At 37.7% G+C, this 18948-nt stretch overlaps 1 protein-coding gene across 3 annotated transcripts in view; it reads right to left on the reverse strand.

Annotated features, from left to right (window-relative positions):
• HMGCLL1 (3-hydroxy-3-methylglutaryl-CoA lyase like 1) overlaps positions 1-18948 on the reverse strand; it is a 216409-nt gene that overhangs the window by 114685 nt on the left and 82776 nt on the right. For all 3 annotated transcript variants that reach the window (XM_064287461.1, XM_064287459.1, XM_003404419.4), the window contains exons 2-3: positions 16656-16736; positions 16319-16426 (exon numbers count right to left, since the gene is read on the reverse strand). In XM_064287461.1, the coding sequence (XP_064143531.1) occupies positions 16319-16426; positions 16656-16736 (189 nt within the window). The remainder of the gene's footprint in view (positions 1-16318; positions 16427-16655; positions 16737-18948) is intronic.

Below are 18948 nucleotides of genomic sequence, written 5' to 3' on the forward strand. Positions count from 1 at the left end.
CCTGTTGATGCTGATGTAATTCTGCAATAGCTTTTGAATTATCAGCAAAATATTACCTGTGTATGATATGAATGATATTGTTCAGTAATTTCTGCATTCGGTTGGATCACCTTTCTTTGGAATGGATACAAATATGGGTCTCCTCCAGTCGGTTGGCCAGATAGCTGTCTTCCAAATTTCTTGGCATAGAGGAGTGAGCCTTTCTAGCACTGCATCTGTTTGTTCAAGCAGCTCAGCTGGCACTCTGTCAATTCCTGAGGCCTTGTTTTTTGCCAATGCCTTCAGTGCAGCTTGGACCTCTTCCTTCAGTACCATCAGTTCTTGATCATATGCTACCCCTCGAAATGGTTAAATGTTAACCAATGCTTTTTGATAGTGACTCTGTGTATTCCTTCCATCTTCTTTTGTTGCTTCCTGCATCGTTTATTATTTTCCCCGTAGAATCCTTCAATATTGCAACTCAAGGCTTGATTTTTTTCTTCAGTTCTTTCAGCTTGAGAAATGACAAGCATGTTCTTACCTTTTGGTTCTCTATCTCCAGCTCTTTGCACGTGTCATTATAATACTTTGTCTTCTCAAGCCCACCTTTGAAATCTTCTGTTCAGCTTTTTTACTTCATCATTTCTTCCTTTCCCTTTAGCTACTTTATATTCAAGAGCAAGTTTCAGATTCTCTTCTGACATCCATTTTGATCTTTTCTTTCTTTCCTGTCTTTTTAATGACCTTTTGCTTTCTTTATGTATGTTGTCCTTGATGTATTCCACAACTCATCTGGTCTTCAGTCATTACTGCTCAATGCGTCAAATCTATTCTTGAGATGATCTCTAAATTCAGGTGGGATATACTCAAGGTCATATTTTAGCTCTCGTAGACTTGCTCTAATGCTCTTCAACTTCAACTTGAATTTGCAGATGAGCAATTGATGGTCTGTTCCACATCTTGAAATATTCTTTTTGACAATGAGTGCAACGCCATTCCTCTTCAATTTGTCATCCCTGGCATAGTAGACAATAATTGTCTGATTCAAAATGATCAATATCAATCCATTTCAGCTCACTAATGTCTAGGATATTGGTGTTTATGCATTCCATTTCATTTTTGATGAGTGTTTCATACTGTCGTACATAGGCTCACTATGAGTTGGAACCGACTCAAAGGCATCTAACAACAATTTTCCTAGATTCATATTTTGTACATTCCACTTTCTGATTATTAATGGATGCTTGCAGCTGTTTCTCCTCATCTTGAGTCATGCCATATCAGGCAATGAAGGTCCCGAAAGCTTGATTCCATCCATGTCATTAATGTCAACTCTACTTTCAGGAGGTACCTCTTCCCTAGCTGTAGTTTCAGTGCTTTCCAACCTGAGGGGCTCATCTTCTTGCACTATATCAGACACCATTCTGCTGCTATTCATAAGGTTTCCACTGGCCAATTTTTTCAGAAGTAGACTGCCAAGTTTTTCTTTCTAGTCTGTTTTAGTCTGGAAGCTCAACTGAAATCTGTCCACCAAGAGTGACCGTGCTGGTATTTGCAGTATCAGTGGCAAAGCTTCCAGTATCACAGCAATATGCAAGCCACCACAGTATAACAAACTAAGAGACACATGGGGGATATTCAAGATAAATCAGTTCAGATCAAATTCAAAAAGTGCAATAAAATTGTTTTATAAAATATTCTTTCTATTTATAGGTATACTATAAAAATATATTTATATTCTTTTTATTTTATCAAGTGTAAAGCAAATGAAAAGTTAGTATAGAAATATAAAACTTACACATAGTCTAATGTGCTTTTTGGATTATAATGTTAGCATTCAGATTTATCTTTTTAATTTTCTACATATTACTTCCAGAGAACTTCCCAGTAATTCATCCAGGTAATTTTAGATCAATATGTGTGTGCCTAAAAATTAAGAAAGCTACTCTCTTTTTTATTTTTAATAAATACCAGAAAGCATAATTCTTGACTAACATATCAATAAAAATGTCTTTTAAAATCACACTCTATTTCAAAAATAACTAGAATGCTATGTTTAATTTCCAGTGCTCAGTGTACAAGAGTCATGAAGTCTTGAAAACAAGTGCTGGCTGTTTCATCATAACTAAAACTGGTGTGCAAACCACTCCACATTTAACATCTCAATGCTTAAAATGTTCAGCTTGGTTTTGAGTAACAGCTGTGATTCTACTACATGAGCAAGTCCTATCACTGTGGCACACTGGGAGTATATTAGTTTCCTGTAGACCTGCTGGTGCAATGGTTAAGCACGCAGTTGCTAACCAAAAGGTTTCAGAGTCTCTTCTGACATGCATTTTGAGCCCACTCAGCAGTGCTGCAGAAAAAGACCTGTGATCTGCTCCTGTAAAAATTACAGCCCAGGGAACCCTATGTGGCAGCCTTACTCTGTCACACGGGGTCGCTATGAATCAAAAATTGACTCAAGGGCACCTAACAACAACAACAAACCCACAGAACGTACTTTGTGCTTCTTGAAAAATGGCTTAAGTGGTTTCGTCAGGAGTCATATCAACGGAATGAGTTTACACAAAAATAAGACTCACAATGTTTATAACACAAACTAATCAGAATAATGTATAAGAGACCATTATAAAGTCAAAATCAAATCTTCTTTCTGAGACAAACTGGACCTCTTTTGGCTTTTACACAATTATGTACAAACCTTTCAACTGTCAATGCATATAGATAGTTCTACAAAACCAAATTTTAAGAAAATTTTAATCAAATGCAAAAGAGGAATTTTAATGTGACCAAAATAGCTTTAAAGGTTTCTTTCTTCCATGAGAAAACTTATAGAAAATTCTATAAATATGAAAAAGTCAATAAAATTGAATAAAAGATTAGGTAAAGTGCCTCATCTAACATTTTGTTTTGGTAACTTTCTAAATCCAAGAATAATGAAAACCCAATTTATTAATCAAAATGTAACCAATCAACTTAAGTAATTACCATCCTATTGATGATCTTATTAACATCCTATTATGCTGAGCATGAAAAATCTTTGAGAACAATTATAGTTTTTAGTCTAATGGAGAAAAAAAAAAGGAAAAGAAAAACCACATCAAATTATGCTTTGGCTTGAAAAAAATGAAGAAATCTAACCAGTAGAATTGCTTATAGCTCTTAAATACAAACTTTGCTTTTTCATTGGACACAGTAGTCAAATTTCATCTTAGCTACAAGTTGCCATTAAATGCTTACTAATATGTACAATGTTAGAAACTTATTTTTTTCCAATTTTATTACAGAGTATAACCTTAAAATAAGTTCAACAGAAAAAAATAGTGCTCACCATCCTAACCAAAAAAAAAAAAAAAAAAAATCATTTTCATATTTCATTGTTATTTTCTGAGTGAGACAAAGGGCATTTTAAAATTTTGTGAATATGCTTTAGGCAATTTGCTTTTCCTATGCGATACCAGTAGTAATGATGTAATTATATAATAATTTTACAGTAGATGAGACCACTACTGTAAAAACTCATGAAAAGGTTTACACACAAAAAGAAACAATCTTTGATGGCTATGAGGGAGGGGAGGGGTGGGGATGGAAAAACACTAAATAGACAATAGAAGAGTGGTAGTTTTGGTGAAGGGTAAGACAGTACACAATACCAGGGAAGCCAGCACAACTTGTACAAGGCAAGGTCACGGAAGCTCAATAGACACATCCAAACTCCCTGAGGGACTGAATTGCTGGGCTGAAGGCTGTAGGGACCATGGTCTTGGGCAACATGTAGCTCAATTGGCATAGCACAGTTTATAAAGAAAATGTTCTACATTCTACTTTGGTGAGTAGCCTCTGGGGTCTTAAAAGCCTGTGGGTGGTCATCTAAGATACTCCACTGGTCTCAACCTTCTGGAGCAAGGGAGAATGAAGAAAACTAAAGATACAAGGGAAAGATTAGCCCAAAGGACTAATGGGCCACATCTACCACGGCCTCCATCATACTGAGTCCAGTACAACTAGATGGTGCCTGGCTACCACCACTGACTGCTCTGACAGGGATCACAATAGAGGGTCCTGGACAGAGCTGGAGAAAAATGCAGAAAAATTCTAACTCACAAAAAAAGACCAGACTTACTGGCCTGACAGAGATGAGAGAAACCTCTAGGGTACAGCCCCTGGACAACCTTTTAGCTCCGTAATGAAGTTACTCCTAAGGTTCACCCATCAGCCAAAGATTAGACAGGCCTATAAAACAAAAACGAGACTAAAGGGGCACACCAGCCCAGGGGCAAGGAATAGAAGGCAGGAGCGGACATGAAAGCTGATAATAATGAACCCAAGGTCGAGAAGGGCAACTGTTGACATGTCATGGGTTTGTTAACCAATGTTATAAAACAATACATATACTAACTGTTTAATGAGAGACTAGTTTGTTCTGTAAACCTTCATCTGAAGTACAATTAAAAACAAACAAAAAAAAACCCCTAAAAAACAATAATAATAATTAAACAGTAGAACAACTTTAAAATATTGCATTTGGGGTTAATTACTGCTTAAAAACATGAAAAATGATAAAGCACTCCTCACTCCAATTTGTCACAGGAATGCAGGACTTTAAATCATCATTATCTGAAGATATATTTTTTTTTGTAGTAGGTAATACCCACTACTATATAAGCAACACTTATATAAAATATAAATTGACTTCGCTGCCTAGTATTCAGAATACATGTGATTATTTTCACTCAAAAGGAGAGAATTTTAACTGCAAGTTTAGAGAAACATTTTAGTACACTACGTTAAAATAGTGCTAACAAAAATGTGAAGAAAAACCTAATTGCTACTTTTCATTCTGGAGTACACTGACATACACTCTACAAAGAGCAGAGTTATTTGTTCTTTCAAAAGAAAACAGACATTAACTAAATAGTATAGTGAACTGGATCACATGCCTATGCCAGACATGCCGAATAGAGTACAATGCACTGTCTGAAAAGGTGCCAGTCCAGAAGTTGGAAGTTTGCTGAACAAGTCCTGACATGAAAGGTACAGCTTCAGGAATTCCTGGAAATAAGCTATTCTACAGAAAATGTAGTGATTTTGAAAGCTTTGCGTCCTCATCATTCTCAGATTGATTGGACAGGAATTTAGGGGGCATGGAATGGAATTGCAAGATTTAACTTTTCTCCTTTACTTTTTGGCTGTTTCTTATTCTTTTCAACAACACTTCAGGCAGGAGGGTGACACACCACCACCACCACTACCCCTCCCATCCTGTGGCCTCATCTCTAATTTGGTCTACATGTTTGGAAATAAGCATACAGAGAAACCCCCATGTATCTCTCAGTTTATCACACTGTGGGGGCTTGCATGTTGCTGTGATGCTAGACGCTATGTCACCAATATTCAGACACCAGGCAGGGTCACCCATGGCAGACAGATTTCAGCTGAGCTTACAGCCTAAGACAGACTAGGAAGAAGGACCCTGCAGTCTGCTTCTGAAAAGAATTAGCCAGTGAAACCTTTATAAGTAGCAGCAGAACATTGCTGATATAGTGCTGGAAGATGATGCCCCCCAGGCTGGAAGGCACTCAAAAGACAACTGGGGAAGAGCTGCCTCCTCAAAGAAGAGTCAATGACGTGGATGGAGTCAAGCTTTCGGGACCTTCATTTGCTGATGTCACAGGGCTCAAAACGAGAAGAAACAGCTGCAAATACCCATCAATGATCAGAACGTGGGGTGTACAAAGTATGAATCTAGGAAAACTGGAAATCTTCAAAAACAAAATGAATCAAGTCGATTCTGACTCATAGCGATCCTATGGGACAGAGAAGAACTGCCCTGTAGAGTTTCCAAGGAGTGCCTGGTGGATTCAAACTGCCGACCCTTGGGTTAGCAGCTGTAGCACTCAACCACTACACCATCAGGGTTTCCTAAATGGAATGCATAAACATCAATATTGTAGATACTAGTGAGCTGAAATGGACTAGTATTGACCATTTTGAATCAGACAATCATATGGTCTACTATGCCAGGAATGACAACTTGAAGAGGGATGGCATTGCATTCATTGTCAAAACTAACATTTCAAGACCTATCCTGAAGTACAACGCTGTAAATGATGGGATAATATCCATACGCCTACAAGGAAGACCAGTTAATAAGACTATTACGCACCAACCAGTAAGGCCAAAGATGAAGAAATTGAAGATTTTTACCAGCTTCTATAGTCTCAAAATGATCAAACATGCAATCAGGATACATTGGTAGTTATTGGTGACTGGAATGTGAATGTTGGAAACAAAGAAGAAGGATCGGTAGCTGGAAAATATGGCCTTGGTGATAGAAACTGTGCCAGAGATCAGATGATAGAATTGTGCAAGACCAACGACTTCTTCATTGCAAATACCTTTTTTTACCAACGTAAATGGCAACTATACACATGTATCTCGCCAGATGGAATACACAGGAATCAAATTGACTACATCTGTGGAAAGAAATGATGGAAAAGCTCAATATTATCAGTTAGAACACAGCCAGGGGCCAACTGTGGAACGGGACATCAATTGGTCATATGCAAATTTAAGTGGAAACTGAATAAAATTAGAACAAGTCTAAGAGAGCCAAAGTATGACCTTGAGTATGCCCCACCTGAATTTAGAGACCATCTCAAGAATAGATTTGATGTGTTGAACATTAATGACAGGCAAGTTGTGGAACAACATCAAGGACATTACACATTTAGAAAACAAGAAGTCATTAAAAAGACAGGAAAAAGGATCAAAATGTATGTCAGAAGAGGCTCTGAAACTTGCTCTTGAAGGCTGAGCAGGTAAAGCAAAAGGAAGAAATGATGAAGTAAAAGAACTGAACAGAAGATTTCAAAGGGGCTCTAGAAGACACAGTGAAGTGTTAAAATGACATGTGCAATGACATGAAATGAAAACGAAAAGGGAAGAACACGCTTGGCATTTCTCAAGCTGAAAGAACTGAAGAAAAAACTCAAGCCTTGAGTTGCAATATTGAAGGACTCTATGGGGACACAGGAAGCATCAAAAGAAGACAGAAGGAATACATAGCGTCATTATACCAAGAACAACTGGTCGACATTCAACCATTTCCAGAGGTAGCATATGTTCAGGAACCGATGGTACTGAAGGAAGAAGTCTAAGCTGCACTGAAGGCATTGCCCAATGCAATACGTTGTCTGATTTCTTGACTGCTCCTTCCATAGGCATTGATTGTGAATCCAAATAAAATAAAATCCTTAACAACTTCTTTCTCTGTTTATCATGATGTTGCTTATTGGTCCAGTAGTGAGGATTTCTGTTTTCTTTATGTTGAGGTATAATCCATACTGAACGCTGTAGTCTCTGATCTTCATCAGTAAATGTTTTAAGTCCTTTTCACTTTCAGCAAGCAAGGCTGTGTCATCTGCATATGGCAGGTTGTTAATGAGTCTTCCTCCAACCCTGACACTACTTTTGTCTTCATACAGTCTAGCTTCTCAGATTATTTGCTCAGGATACAGATTGAGTAAATGTTGTGAAAGGATACAACCCTGACGCACACCCTTCCTGATTTTAAACTACGCAGTATTCCCTTGTTCTGTTCTAACAACTGCCTCTTGGTCTGTGTACAAGTTCTTCAAGAGCACAATTAAGTGTTCTGGTATTCCCATTCTTCGCAATGTTATCCATAATTTGTTATGATCCACAAAGTTGAATGCCTTTGCATAGTCAAGAAAACACAAGCAAACATCTTTCTGGTATTCTCTACTTTCAGTCAAGATCCATCCGACATCAGCAATGATACCTTTCATTTGGGGGTTCAAAATACACATAACTTCCTTCTCTATCAACTGCATTTATTCTTTAAATATCAGTAACATAAAGCACATAACAAGGTTACTTAGCAGATTGGTTTTAAAAACACACATGACAAATTATAAAAACAGCCCCAATAATATTTCACTTCCCACTTGCTCTTCCAGAATGCCACACCCCTCCCCTTGAAACTGGGTGGGCCTTTGTAACTACCTTAACTTATATAGGATGGCAAAGTAATGCTATAAAATTTGCAAGCTTTGGTCATAAAAGTTATATCAACTTTGCCTGGTTCTCTCTTAGAACACTCTCTGTGTTAGATGTCTATATGCTGTGAGGAAGCCCAAGTTGTCCACTTAGGGAGACCACATGAAGGGATCACATTCAGGGAGAGAGGTGCCCTTCCAGCCCCCAGCTACAGTAGCCACCATTCTCTGCTGTTCCACTCTGGCCATCGTTGACTGCTACTTCCTGACAGAATTCGAGCCAGATGTGGCCAATTGAGATATTACTGAATTCTTGATTCCCAGAAACCACAAGAGAAAACAAATGTTGCTGCTGCTTTAAGCCACTAAATTTTGGAATTATTTGTTTCATAGATAATCAGAAGAACCAGCATCAATTTCACTAGCTTTTAGGGATATGGGGCAGTTGCCCACATGTGAATACATACATGCACACAAATTCACACAGACACACGAAAAATGTGATAAAATATTTGGCACAAGGTAGATAGTCAATGAAAAACATTGGATCCATTGATGCAATCTGAAGAGTGTATAGTTCATGTCATCAAATGCTGAAGGGTATATGGTTCATGTCATTAAATGAGGGAGAAAATTTTGTATGTTTATCTTCTACTTTCTTGCAGAGATAATATATTTTATCAATATGATACAACTCTTATAAATTTAGCCCACTTAACTTTCAATAGTCATCTCAGGGCATTTACTGAAGAACTTAGTGTCTTTATTTCTTCTCCGAGACCAAATATTGAACAAACGGCAATTATTATTTGACATTTAAGAAATTAAACACTTTCAAATAAGTTGAAAAATAAAACAAGTCTAGTGCATTTAAAAAGCTGCTGCTAAAGTAAATATACCCTTAAACTTTTTTTTAATATAAGTCTTTTCACAGGAAAGGAGGACTAGAGTTGCTCCTATACCACCAGTTCAGAACCCAAACAACCAAACCCATTGCTGTCAAGTCGATTCCAATTCACAGCCACCATACAGGACAGAGTAGAACTGCCTCATAGGGTTTCCAAGGAGCAAGATTGGTGGATTCAAACTGCCGGTCTTTTGGTTAGCAGCTGAGCTCTTTACCACTGGGCCACCAATGCACTAATTAATATTCTGGGTGATATGAAATGGCTAGTTCCTAAGGTTGAGACTGTTAAACAGAATTTACCTCTAACACAGGAATAAGTATGTAGAAGGCCTAAGTATACCAAGTGGGACAGTGATTAGGGGAGACAACCCCTGAGTCAGGTAACAATGTAGCTATGACCCCCATGCCAGTATCCTAGATCGTAGTAGAAAATTGAGTACTAAGCATAGACTTGAGCATCCCAAGTCAGTTGCAAATATTTGGAAATAATTTGTGTTAAATCTTGCTTCCTTTTCCACTTACCCTGTATAAAGGAATTCTTGTAACACCATGAAATGGGAATTGCAGTCTTGATAAATTACACCAGGGTTCTCTTTGGAGAAATGGCAGATGCCAACCCACCTTGGAAATAATGGATGGATGAGCCTCAATCTAAAATACCCTCGAGAGTTTTAGGTTTCCCTGCCAGGTAACTCTGGCTCTTAAACAAAACAATTTGGGGTTTTCTCTCTTGATCTCTCACATATACACACGCTTCCAACATCTCCACTAAATCATTCCATTCCCTAACTCTTCCCCACTCACCCATCCCCCTCACAAAGAGCAGAGATAGGAAGACAAGCAGAAGGTACAGTCTCCTGTATCTTACCAACATAAATTTTAAACTTCAATCCAGTAAATGTGTTTTCATTTCAATTAAAAACTAATCGCATCTCATTTGCATCTCATATTAAACAAATGGTAGGGGAAAGTTCACACATCCCAACTTGCTAACACTGGGCTTAGGCTATATTTTTAAGTGTTAGTTTGACTTGTAAATAATTGTTGCAGTCTCTTACGTACATTATTTCTACTTTTATATGTCAAGACTTGTGACTCACCCATTCCAACTGTTAAAAATTAATTAAACAGAGAGTAAATATGTATAATGGAAACTTTACATATGACATATATAAGCATATGGTATTATGCTATAGGGCCGCTGCAGTAGGAATCGACTGGACAGCAATGAGTTTGTTTGTTCGTTTGTTTTTTATGCATGCTTAATGAATTCTTATTTTTAAATAAATAACATTCATTTTAATCACTCAGGTTAATGAAAGTGTTTAAAACCAAATGGCTAAGTTAAAGATGAATATAAAATGCTTTCTAGTTCATTAAAAAAATACCTTGTTAGCATATTTATAGTTATTTAAGTAGCTTAGCACTAACAGCCACATTCTGAAGTCGCAATAAGCTTACCTACTTTTACAAACATGCTTTCTTTCTGCTGTTATTGTTGTTCCTTTCATCTAAGTGAAGGACCACCTGGACTCATTCCAAATGTTCTTGCATTACATGTCACTGTAAGGAAGCCTTTTTCCAGAGAAGTTGTAAAGAACACGGATTTTTTTTTTTTTTATGGCAAATATTTTATCATTTCTGGCCATTTAGATTATAGGTGTAGGATCCTGTTTTATATGGCACCCTGCTACTGTGGAACTTTTCTTGTAGTTGTTTTAGTTAGAAAGCTTCTGCCAAACAAAACAGTAGGAGGGAAACTGTAAAAAAGCTTTAAAATGCTAAAAAAAGACATAAGTGAACAAGCAGCAACCTAAACATAAATCAGAGGACGATTCCCATGACCTATATTCCAGAAAAAAAAATATAATAAGATGCTGAGAATTAAGAGAATACCAATTTACAGCCACACACTTTGTCTTAAGGGGAAGTAGAAATTACTTCAGAGAACACACATAACCATTATAAGGAAATTATTCCATGACAAAACTCAGATATGACTTTAAATTAGACAAGCTTGACATCATAACATTTCCTCCTAAAATGAGACAGAATGATATATTATTTCCAAAGAGAAATTAACATTATGAACGTTCTGCTCACCGAAAGCCTTTTTTGATAGCATAAAAACAATAAAATCATTAGGGTTACATAATGAGATAACTTCCAACTACAATAAAAAAAAAAAAAAAAAGCTCTACTCAGGCAAGCTGGATGAAGTCTAAAACACCAATGCAATTATGAAAAACTAAAATGCAAAACCAGGATACTCTCAATATCGCCCTTTGAAAAACACCTGATGTATTATGTAGTAAGTGACTGGTATAACGTCAGAAAATGAGTCTCATATTCTCTTTGACTCAGGTATACTGTTCTTTTACAGATATTTAATTTACTTAAATTATTATTATTATTATTTTTGGAATACATGTACAGAGATTAGTATTAAAGCTGTAACAAATGCCTTAGTATTTAAAGGGCAAAGTATCTTTACTTATTCAGATTGGGCCTGATCCAACATTTAAACTAAATACATATTTTAATCTTTAGAAAAAAGATTATCAAAGAGAAGAAAGTTAAGTTGTATGGAGTCCAGGATCAGTAGGTCAGTCTATCTGTCAGTCAAGCATTCATTTCAATAACACTATTGAACACTGGTCAAGAGCCAGGTGCTCCAACTCTGGGCATGATACACAGAGACCCATTCACATGCCTTCTTACCCCCAACCCTCCCATTCTGCAGGCATCACTGCTGGGATTTCCAAGGTTCAAAGAGGTTGAGTCACTTGCTCAAGCCCCAGGGGGAATGTGGACAAGAACAGTTCTAGGGGCACTTCTACCTCAGCATAGCCTTCCTCCAGAGGTATGTGGGTAAATTCAATCATTTATTTGGTAATGTTTTGAGTCTAAGGAGAGTTCATTAAATCTCAATAGGTTAAGTCCAGGACCAAGCCCAAAATAAATCATATAATTTTATAGTCCTACCACATGTAATCCTCTTAACTTGAAGCCAGGAGGCATTTTCCTTTTATTGCTCACAGACTGACTGCCTTCCCTTTTGTTTTGTTCATCTTTTCTCTTAGCTAGCTGTGTAAGAAGCAGCTTGGCCCTCTGGAAAGGATTTCAGTCTCATCCTTTAAATGCCACCAGGTGCATCCTAGATTACTGATCTTAGATCAAATTGCTCCTAGATCAGTCTGATGAGTCAATCAATCAATTTCCCATCTCCCACAGGGATAACTTCATGAGACTTAACGGGGTCTAACACTCCCTTAAAATTAATGGCAGCTAGTCAAACAGTAATAGCTGTCATTTTATAAAATGTCAATCTCAAACAAATATGTCTAATCTCATCAAGTTATGCATGTCTTCCTAAGGAAAGTGTCTGTGACCTTCATTAAAACCCATTGCCACTGAGTAGATTTCGACTCATTGTGACCTCATATGGTTTCCAAAGCTGTGATCTCTCTGAAGGAGACTGCAACATCTTTCTCCAGGCTGGTGGGTTTGAACCGCTGACCTTTTGTTTAGCAGCTAAGCGTTTAACCACTGTGTCACCAGGGCCTTCATTACACAGGACTAAGTACAAGAACAAAAGTTAAGAGTCTCTTGTCCACATCAGTGAATTGAAAGTAGTATGTATTGTATGTTCTGTCAGGCTGATTGATTTATTATTCATTTCACAAGTATTTATTGAGTACTTACTATGCACAAAGCACTGGGGATACAGCAATGAACAAGAAAACACAGTCTCTACCTTTATAACACCTATAACATAGGAAGCACTGGGAGCTCCTAAAAATCAAACACCTATGCTTATCCAAAGACTTCTCTAAAAGAGTAAAAAGATTACCTACAGGCTAGGAAAAAGTTTTCGGCTATGACATTTCCGATCAGTGTCTGATCTCTAAAATCTACATGATACCGCAAAAGCTCAACCACAAAAAGACAAAAAACCCAATTAAAAAATGGGCAAAGGATATGAACAGGCACTTCACCAAAGAAGACATTCAGGCAGCTAACAGATACATGCGGAAATGCTCACGGTCATTAGCCATTAAAAAACCAAAAACCAAACCCACTGCCGTTGAGTCAATTCCGACTCATTAGCAATTAGAGGAATGCACATCAAAACTATAATGAGATTCTGTCTCACCCCAACAAGCCTGACATTAATCAAAAAACACAAAATAATAAATGTTGGAGAGGTTGTGGAGAGACTGGAACACTGACACACTGCTGGTGGGAATGTAAAATGGTACAACCCCTTTGGAAATTGATTTGATGCATCCTTAAAAAGCTAGAAATAGAACTACCATATGATCCAGCAACTCCACTCCTTGGAATATTTCCTAGAGAAACAAGAGCCTTTACACAAACAGATATATGCACAGCCATGTTCACTGCAGCACTGTTTACAATAGCAAAAAGATGGAAGCAACCAAGGTGCCCATCAACAGAAGAATGGATAAATAAATTATGGTATATTCACACAATGGAATACTGTGCAATGGTTAAGTACAATGATGAATCTGTGAAACATTTCATAATGTGGAGGAATCTGGAAGGCATTATGCTGAGTGAAATTAGTCAGTTGTAAAAGGACAAATATTGTATGAGACCACTATTATAAGAACTCCTGATAAAGTTTAATGACAGAAAAAAATATTCTTTGATGGTTATGAGGGGGAGGGGGAGGGAGAGGGACATTCACTAACTAGATAGACAAAAATTATTTTAGGTGAAAGGAAGAGCAACACACAACACAGAGGAAGTCAACACAACTGGACTAAACTAAAAGCAAAGATGTGTCCTGAATATAACCAAGTGCTTTGAAGGCCAGAGTAGCAGGGATGGGGATCTGGGGGCCACCTAGGTCAACTGGCATAACTAAATGTATTAAGAAAACATTCTGCATCCCACTTTGGGGAGAGGCGTCTGGGGTCTTAAATGCTAGCAAGCAGCCATGTAAGATATATCAATTGGCCTCAACCTACCTGGTGCAAAGGAGACATATGGTAAGATGACCTCAAGAGATAGAAAAAGCCACATAAACCAGAGAGACTCCATCAGCCTGAGACCAGAAGAACTAAATGGTACCCGGCTACCACTGATCACTGCCCTGACATGGTACACAACAGGGAATCCCTGATGGAGCAAGAGAACAGCAGGATGAAGATCTCAAATTCTCATAAAAAGACCAGACTTAATGGTCTGACAGGCTGGAGGGACGCTGATGGTCATGGTCCCTGGACCCTTTGTTAGCCCAAGACTGGAACCATTCCCAAAGCCAACTCTCTAGACATGGATTGGACTGCACTATAAGATAGACAATGACACTGGTGAGGAGTGAGCTTCTTGGCTCAAGTAGACACATGAGACTATGTTGGCAACTCCTGTCTGTAGGGGAGATGAGAAGGAGGAGGGGGACTGGAGCTGGTTGAATGGATGTGGGGAATACAGGTTGGAGAGGAAGAATGTACTGTCTCTTTAGGAGGGGAGCAGCTAGGTGTACATAGCAAGGTGTGTGTAACTTTTTGTATGAGAGACTGACTTGATTTGTAAACTTTCACCAAAAGTACAATAAATAAATAGATAAATAAATATATGAATATCACTTAAGGTACTGCAACAATTAGGCAATGAAGGTTATTTTAATTGCCTCCTAGTCACCCCGTTGGTAAGGAAGGAATTCCCTCTCTAGGGTTATAGACATGAACAAACACATGACACCTGACATTGGACAGATGAGATCAACAGCAGTTTATTAGTCACAGATACTCACAGCCTTGGGAGGAAGACACTTCATCCCATGCAAGGTCACACTGGGGCTGCACTCAGGAACAGAGTGAAAAACCAGGGGCTGTGGAGGCAGGCTTGCAGCACACTTTGTAGTGTCAAGAGAGTGAAGGGACATCAGTTCCCGCAAGATGATGTGATTGGTGTTGGATAATTCTGTGAGCTGGCAGGGACCTGAAACCTACTACTCAAGAATAAGCAGGAACTGTGCCTGGTCCCCTTGACAAGGAGGGTTTCTCATGTAGGAGACCTGGTCCATCAGAGCAGAGTGGGGAGGGAAACTTGACCACTGAAGTCCCTCCTGGTTTCACCAGATGAAGCACACACTATTGAGCCTTGATTTTAGGCTTTACACCACAAGGGTCTAGATTAGTAATGCATCAGTGGGAATTAAAAAGAAAAGACAAGTATAAACTGCATCAAGAAAGAAGATTTTTTATTAGCCAGTGAATGACTAAATACATAAGACAACCCTTTCAGCAGTCAAAGTCCAAAATTTCAATGGAAACAGTTGAGCTACTAGCATAAAGTACTATGGAAAATAACAGATTTTATTTCGTATCCACTGAGTTTCAGTTGCTGATGGCACATCCAGTGGAAGCTTACAGAGATGGAAGACCTAGATATAAAGATCTGTCATCCTCATGGAGGTGACCACTGATGTTGGAAAGACTACCAAAGAAAATAGTATAGGCAGAGAAAAGTACTGAAGGCAGAACTTTGTAGGAACCTAAATTTAGTGTTAGCAGAAAGATAGAAATATCAGAGATGACAGAAAAAAAGCAGTTGGTGAAGTAACAAAACCAGGAGAGTAGAGAATAATGGAAACCAAGGGACAAGAGTGGGAGAGCAATCAATGGAGTTAAGTGATGGGGAGAGACTGAGGGACCTGAGGGCTGAGAACAAGCATTGGATTGAGAAGGGAGAGAATTTTATTGGCAGCTAAGTATTAATCACGTTTCAAAGATCAGAGTCAAGTCTCAAGAGTGATGAGTGCTGCCACCTGCCTGCCAACTCTGGATAAACCCGGGAGTCTATCATCTTCCAATGAAAAGTTCTAAAATGACCCTTTTTGCCTTGTCTTTAATGAAGATATATATATATATATATTCCACCTATATGACCCTATTGCAAATGTAAGCGCTAAAAGGTGCAAAATGAAGAAAGTGTATATCCACATTTCTCACTCTCTAATATGGGATTCCATGGGGCAGTTATCAGGCCTTCAATCGCTTCCATCTAATAGACAAAAAGTCTAAAGCACCTGGAGACATTCAGATCATTCATAAAGTCAGTAAAATGGTAAATGATGGCCATGTTCCTAAATTACTGTTTAAGAGGCTCATCTTGCACTCGTACACTGGACCACATACTCACATGTGTTTAGTATGGAGTTCCAAATAACTTCTTAGGACTTGATTTAAAATATTCCATCAAAGGAATTTTCTTTAATCCAGATCTCAGTGCATGGGCTAATATTTTGTAAGAAAATAAGCATGGCAAATAAGAAATTATATCAATTTAATGTCATAATAGATATTATATTGTTTACTAAATAATTCTCAGAGTTGAATTGAGGATATAATTCAGGAGTTATACATTTACATACCTGTGGTACCCATCTGGAGGACACAAAGCTGGTCACTTCTATTACAGACAAGCCAGTTTGGGAAAGTTTATTGATAAATTCAATTTTTATATCCGTAGGAACTATAACCTATGAAAACATAAAAAGTGATTCGGTGAGTAAATTCTATGGGGTCTACTGAAGCACAAAAAAAAATTACTTCCTAACTAAAAGCAAATCCTATTTGATGATTTCTAAGTTTAAGCTGCAACCGAGAGCACATGTAACAATGGAGCGTATGAAATCCACATAAGTTTAAGAAATATTAATATTTAGACTTATAATTTGAAATAAAAATGTAAAATTATTATCAAATTACCTTTTCATTCTGTAATCCATCCCTTGGTCCAACTTCTACTATTTTAACATACTCAGGGAGTCCAGATAACTGGGATGATTCCTGAAATACGAAATACAAGAGCAAGAAAAACAGATCATTTTTAGGTGACAATACTTGCTTATTTGAAGAAGTTAAACAACTACACTTTGTTTCATTAAGTTCTCACCCCTGAAAGTTAAAACAGTAAGAAATCAATACAATGATATAATCTTCATACCAAGTTGACGTTATTGGCAACATAAAGCCATTCTTTCCTTGCAATTGAGTGATATTCAGTCTATCTAGATGTGATTAGAATTCAAAAGGTTAATTTTTAAAATATAACTGTGGAATAGATGATTTACCCAGGATCTACAGAGCAAATCTATAGGCTAATTCTGTATATAATGATAAACTTGGCACTGCTCGAATTTATTAAATAAGTAGATCATCATATCAATAGACTTCTAGCAAGTACAGTCATACAAGATGCTACCCTCTATATTCTGAACTTGAGGAGTGTAGATTTAGTTATCTGGCTTGTACCCAGGAAGTTGAGACTAGAGAAGAATGTGTGATGTTTGTTTCTTCTCTGTGTCAATAGCACAACTGCCACCTAGATGCTACTTCCTTAGGGACAGACCCCACAGTAGACTTTAATCCTTAACACCCTATTAGGAACAGCCTAGTCCAAACCCAGTGTAATACCCTACCCTACCTTTAACCCAAATCTGATGTAAAAGAGGGTCTGTATCCTGGAACTTCTGTTCCCAAACTGGTTATTATGGACACACCATGTTTTTGAAGACACCAGTTTAAAACCTGGGAAATAAGAACAGCTTTTATAAACTTCATCTTGCAGTTAAAATCAGAGGTAGAGTAATCTTTCAAGACTTGGACCAATGTAACCTCCTGGTACATTCTGAGCTGGTTAAGTGTAGGTGATCCATTCATCAAGTTCTTCAAATAGATAGTTGATGACATCAATCCAAATAGTCAGGACCTGTCTTCAAAGGATTTTTGTTTCATTCTTCTTCAGGGATGATGACTTTTGACCCACTGATTCATACTGTCTCACTCTGTCCTTCTAATAGACATTGGTAAATACTGATGAAGTGGTTGTTTTGGATGCAGAACCCAGTTTGTGTCTACGGCACAGAAAAAAAATGTTCACTGGCTCTGTTAGGGTCCAAAGCAGTCTTCTGACTTTATTAGCACTCTGTGCTAAGATAACAGAACCCAGATGGTCTCTATCACAGTCTTTACTGACCACCTCCCACAATCATCATGAAGTTGGGCAATAAGCAAAAATTAACCAATAAAGAAAATAATTCTCATTTATGTGTCTTCTGAACAGGTGGTGATGTTAACTTGAGGAGTTCCTGGGGGAGATGTGGGGTACCTTAGCTTCAGGCTCAGTTTTGGATGACAGTCACAGAATAATGTTTCATTTACAGTGTGGCCGTAAGTTCAACAAGGCAGTAAAGGACTGGGGTGGCATTTGAAAAATGTGGAGTAGATGAGAGGTTACTCCTCTTTCTAATTTTATCCAGTCAAGAATGCAGAAAAGGAAACACACACATACACACACACACACACACATCTAGGGAATCTTAGACCATGTCATCTTATTGTCACTGATTGTTTCCTGAAGTTGCATTTTCAACTGCAATTACCTTGGAGCTTAATGGGTGAAGAGCACTTCTTTATTAAACAGCAATGTTCACCAAAAAAAAAAAAAGAACATAGTGTTTTTAGGGTGATAACAACAGGTTGAATATAATCAAAGAGCTCATGCTCTTCCTTTGCATCAATTTGTTGAAGCTGGCATAATTAACAAGCAATCCGAAGAAATTACAGAATGCCAATAATTATCGCCATTTCAGTCAAACCAGAATGTGTTCACATGGTATCTCTTTAGATTTGTTCCTGAATCTAATGCTACTGTTTTGTCTTTCTAGACATAGGCAAATACCTGAGAAATCAGCAGAAAGTTAGAATGTATTCAGTAAGTTCAAAGAACAGCAAGATCCTTAAAAACAGAAATGCTGAAGTAAACGAAGAAGCAAACAACAATATAAATAAAACCAATTAATACATACAAGTTGAATATGTGTGATGTGAGAGGCTTCTCTTGGTGAGCTTTAGTCTCTTCTTGGGCATTACTGTCTCCGTATCGACTTAACTATAGATCTTTAGATTTACATAAACAATGCCTAGTCATACAATGTCACATGAGCACATAAAATCTATCACTAAAGTTTCCTAAGTACTCTCCTTAATATCCTTCAAT

This window comes from Loxodonta africana, chromosome 1, assembly GCF_030014295.1.
Source record: "Loxodonta africana isolate mLoxAfr1 chromosome 1, mLoxAfr1.hap2, whole genome shotgun sequence".
Taxonomy (NCBI): domain Eukaryota; kingdom Metazoa; phylum Chordata; class Mammalia; order Proboscidea; family Elephantidae; genus Loxodonta; species Loxodonta africana.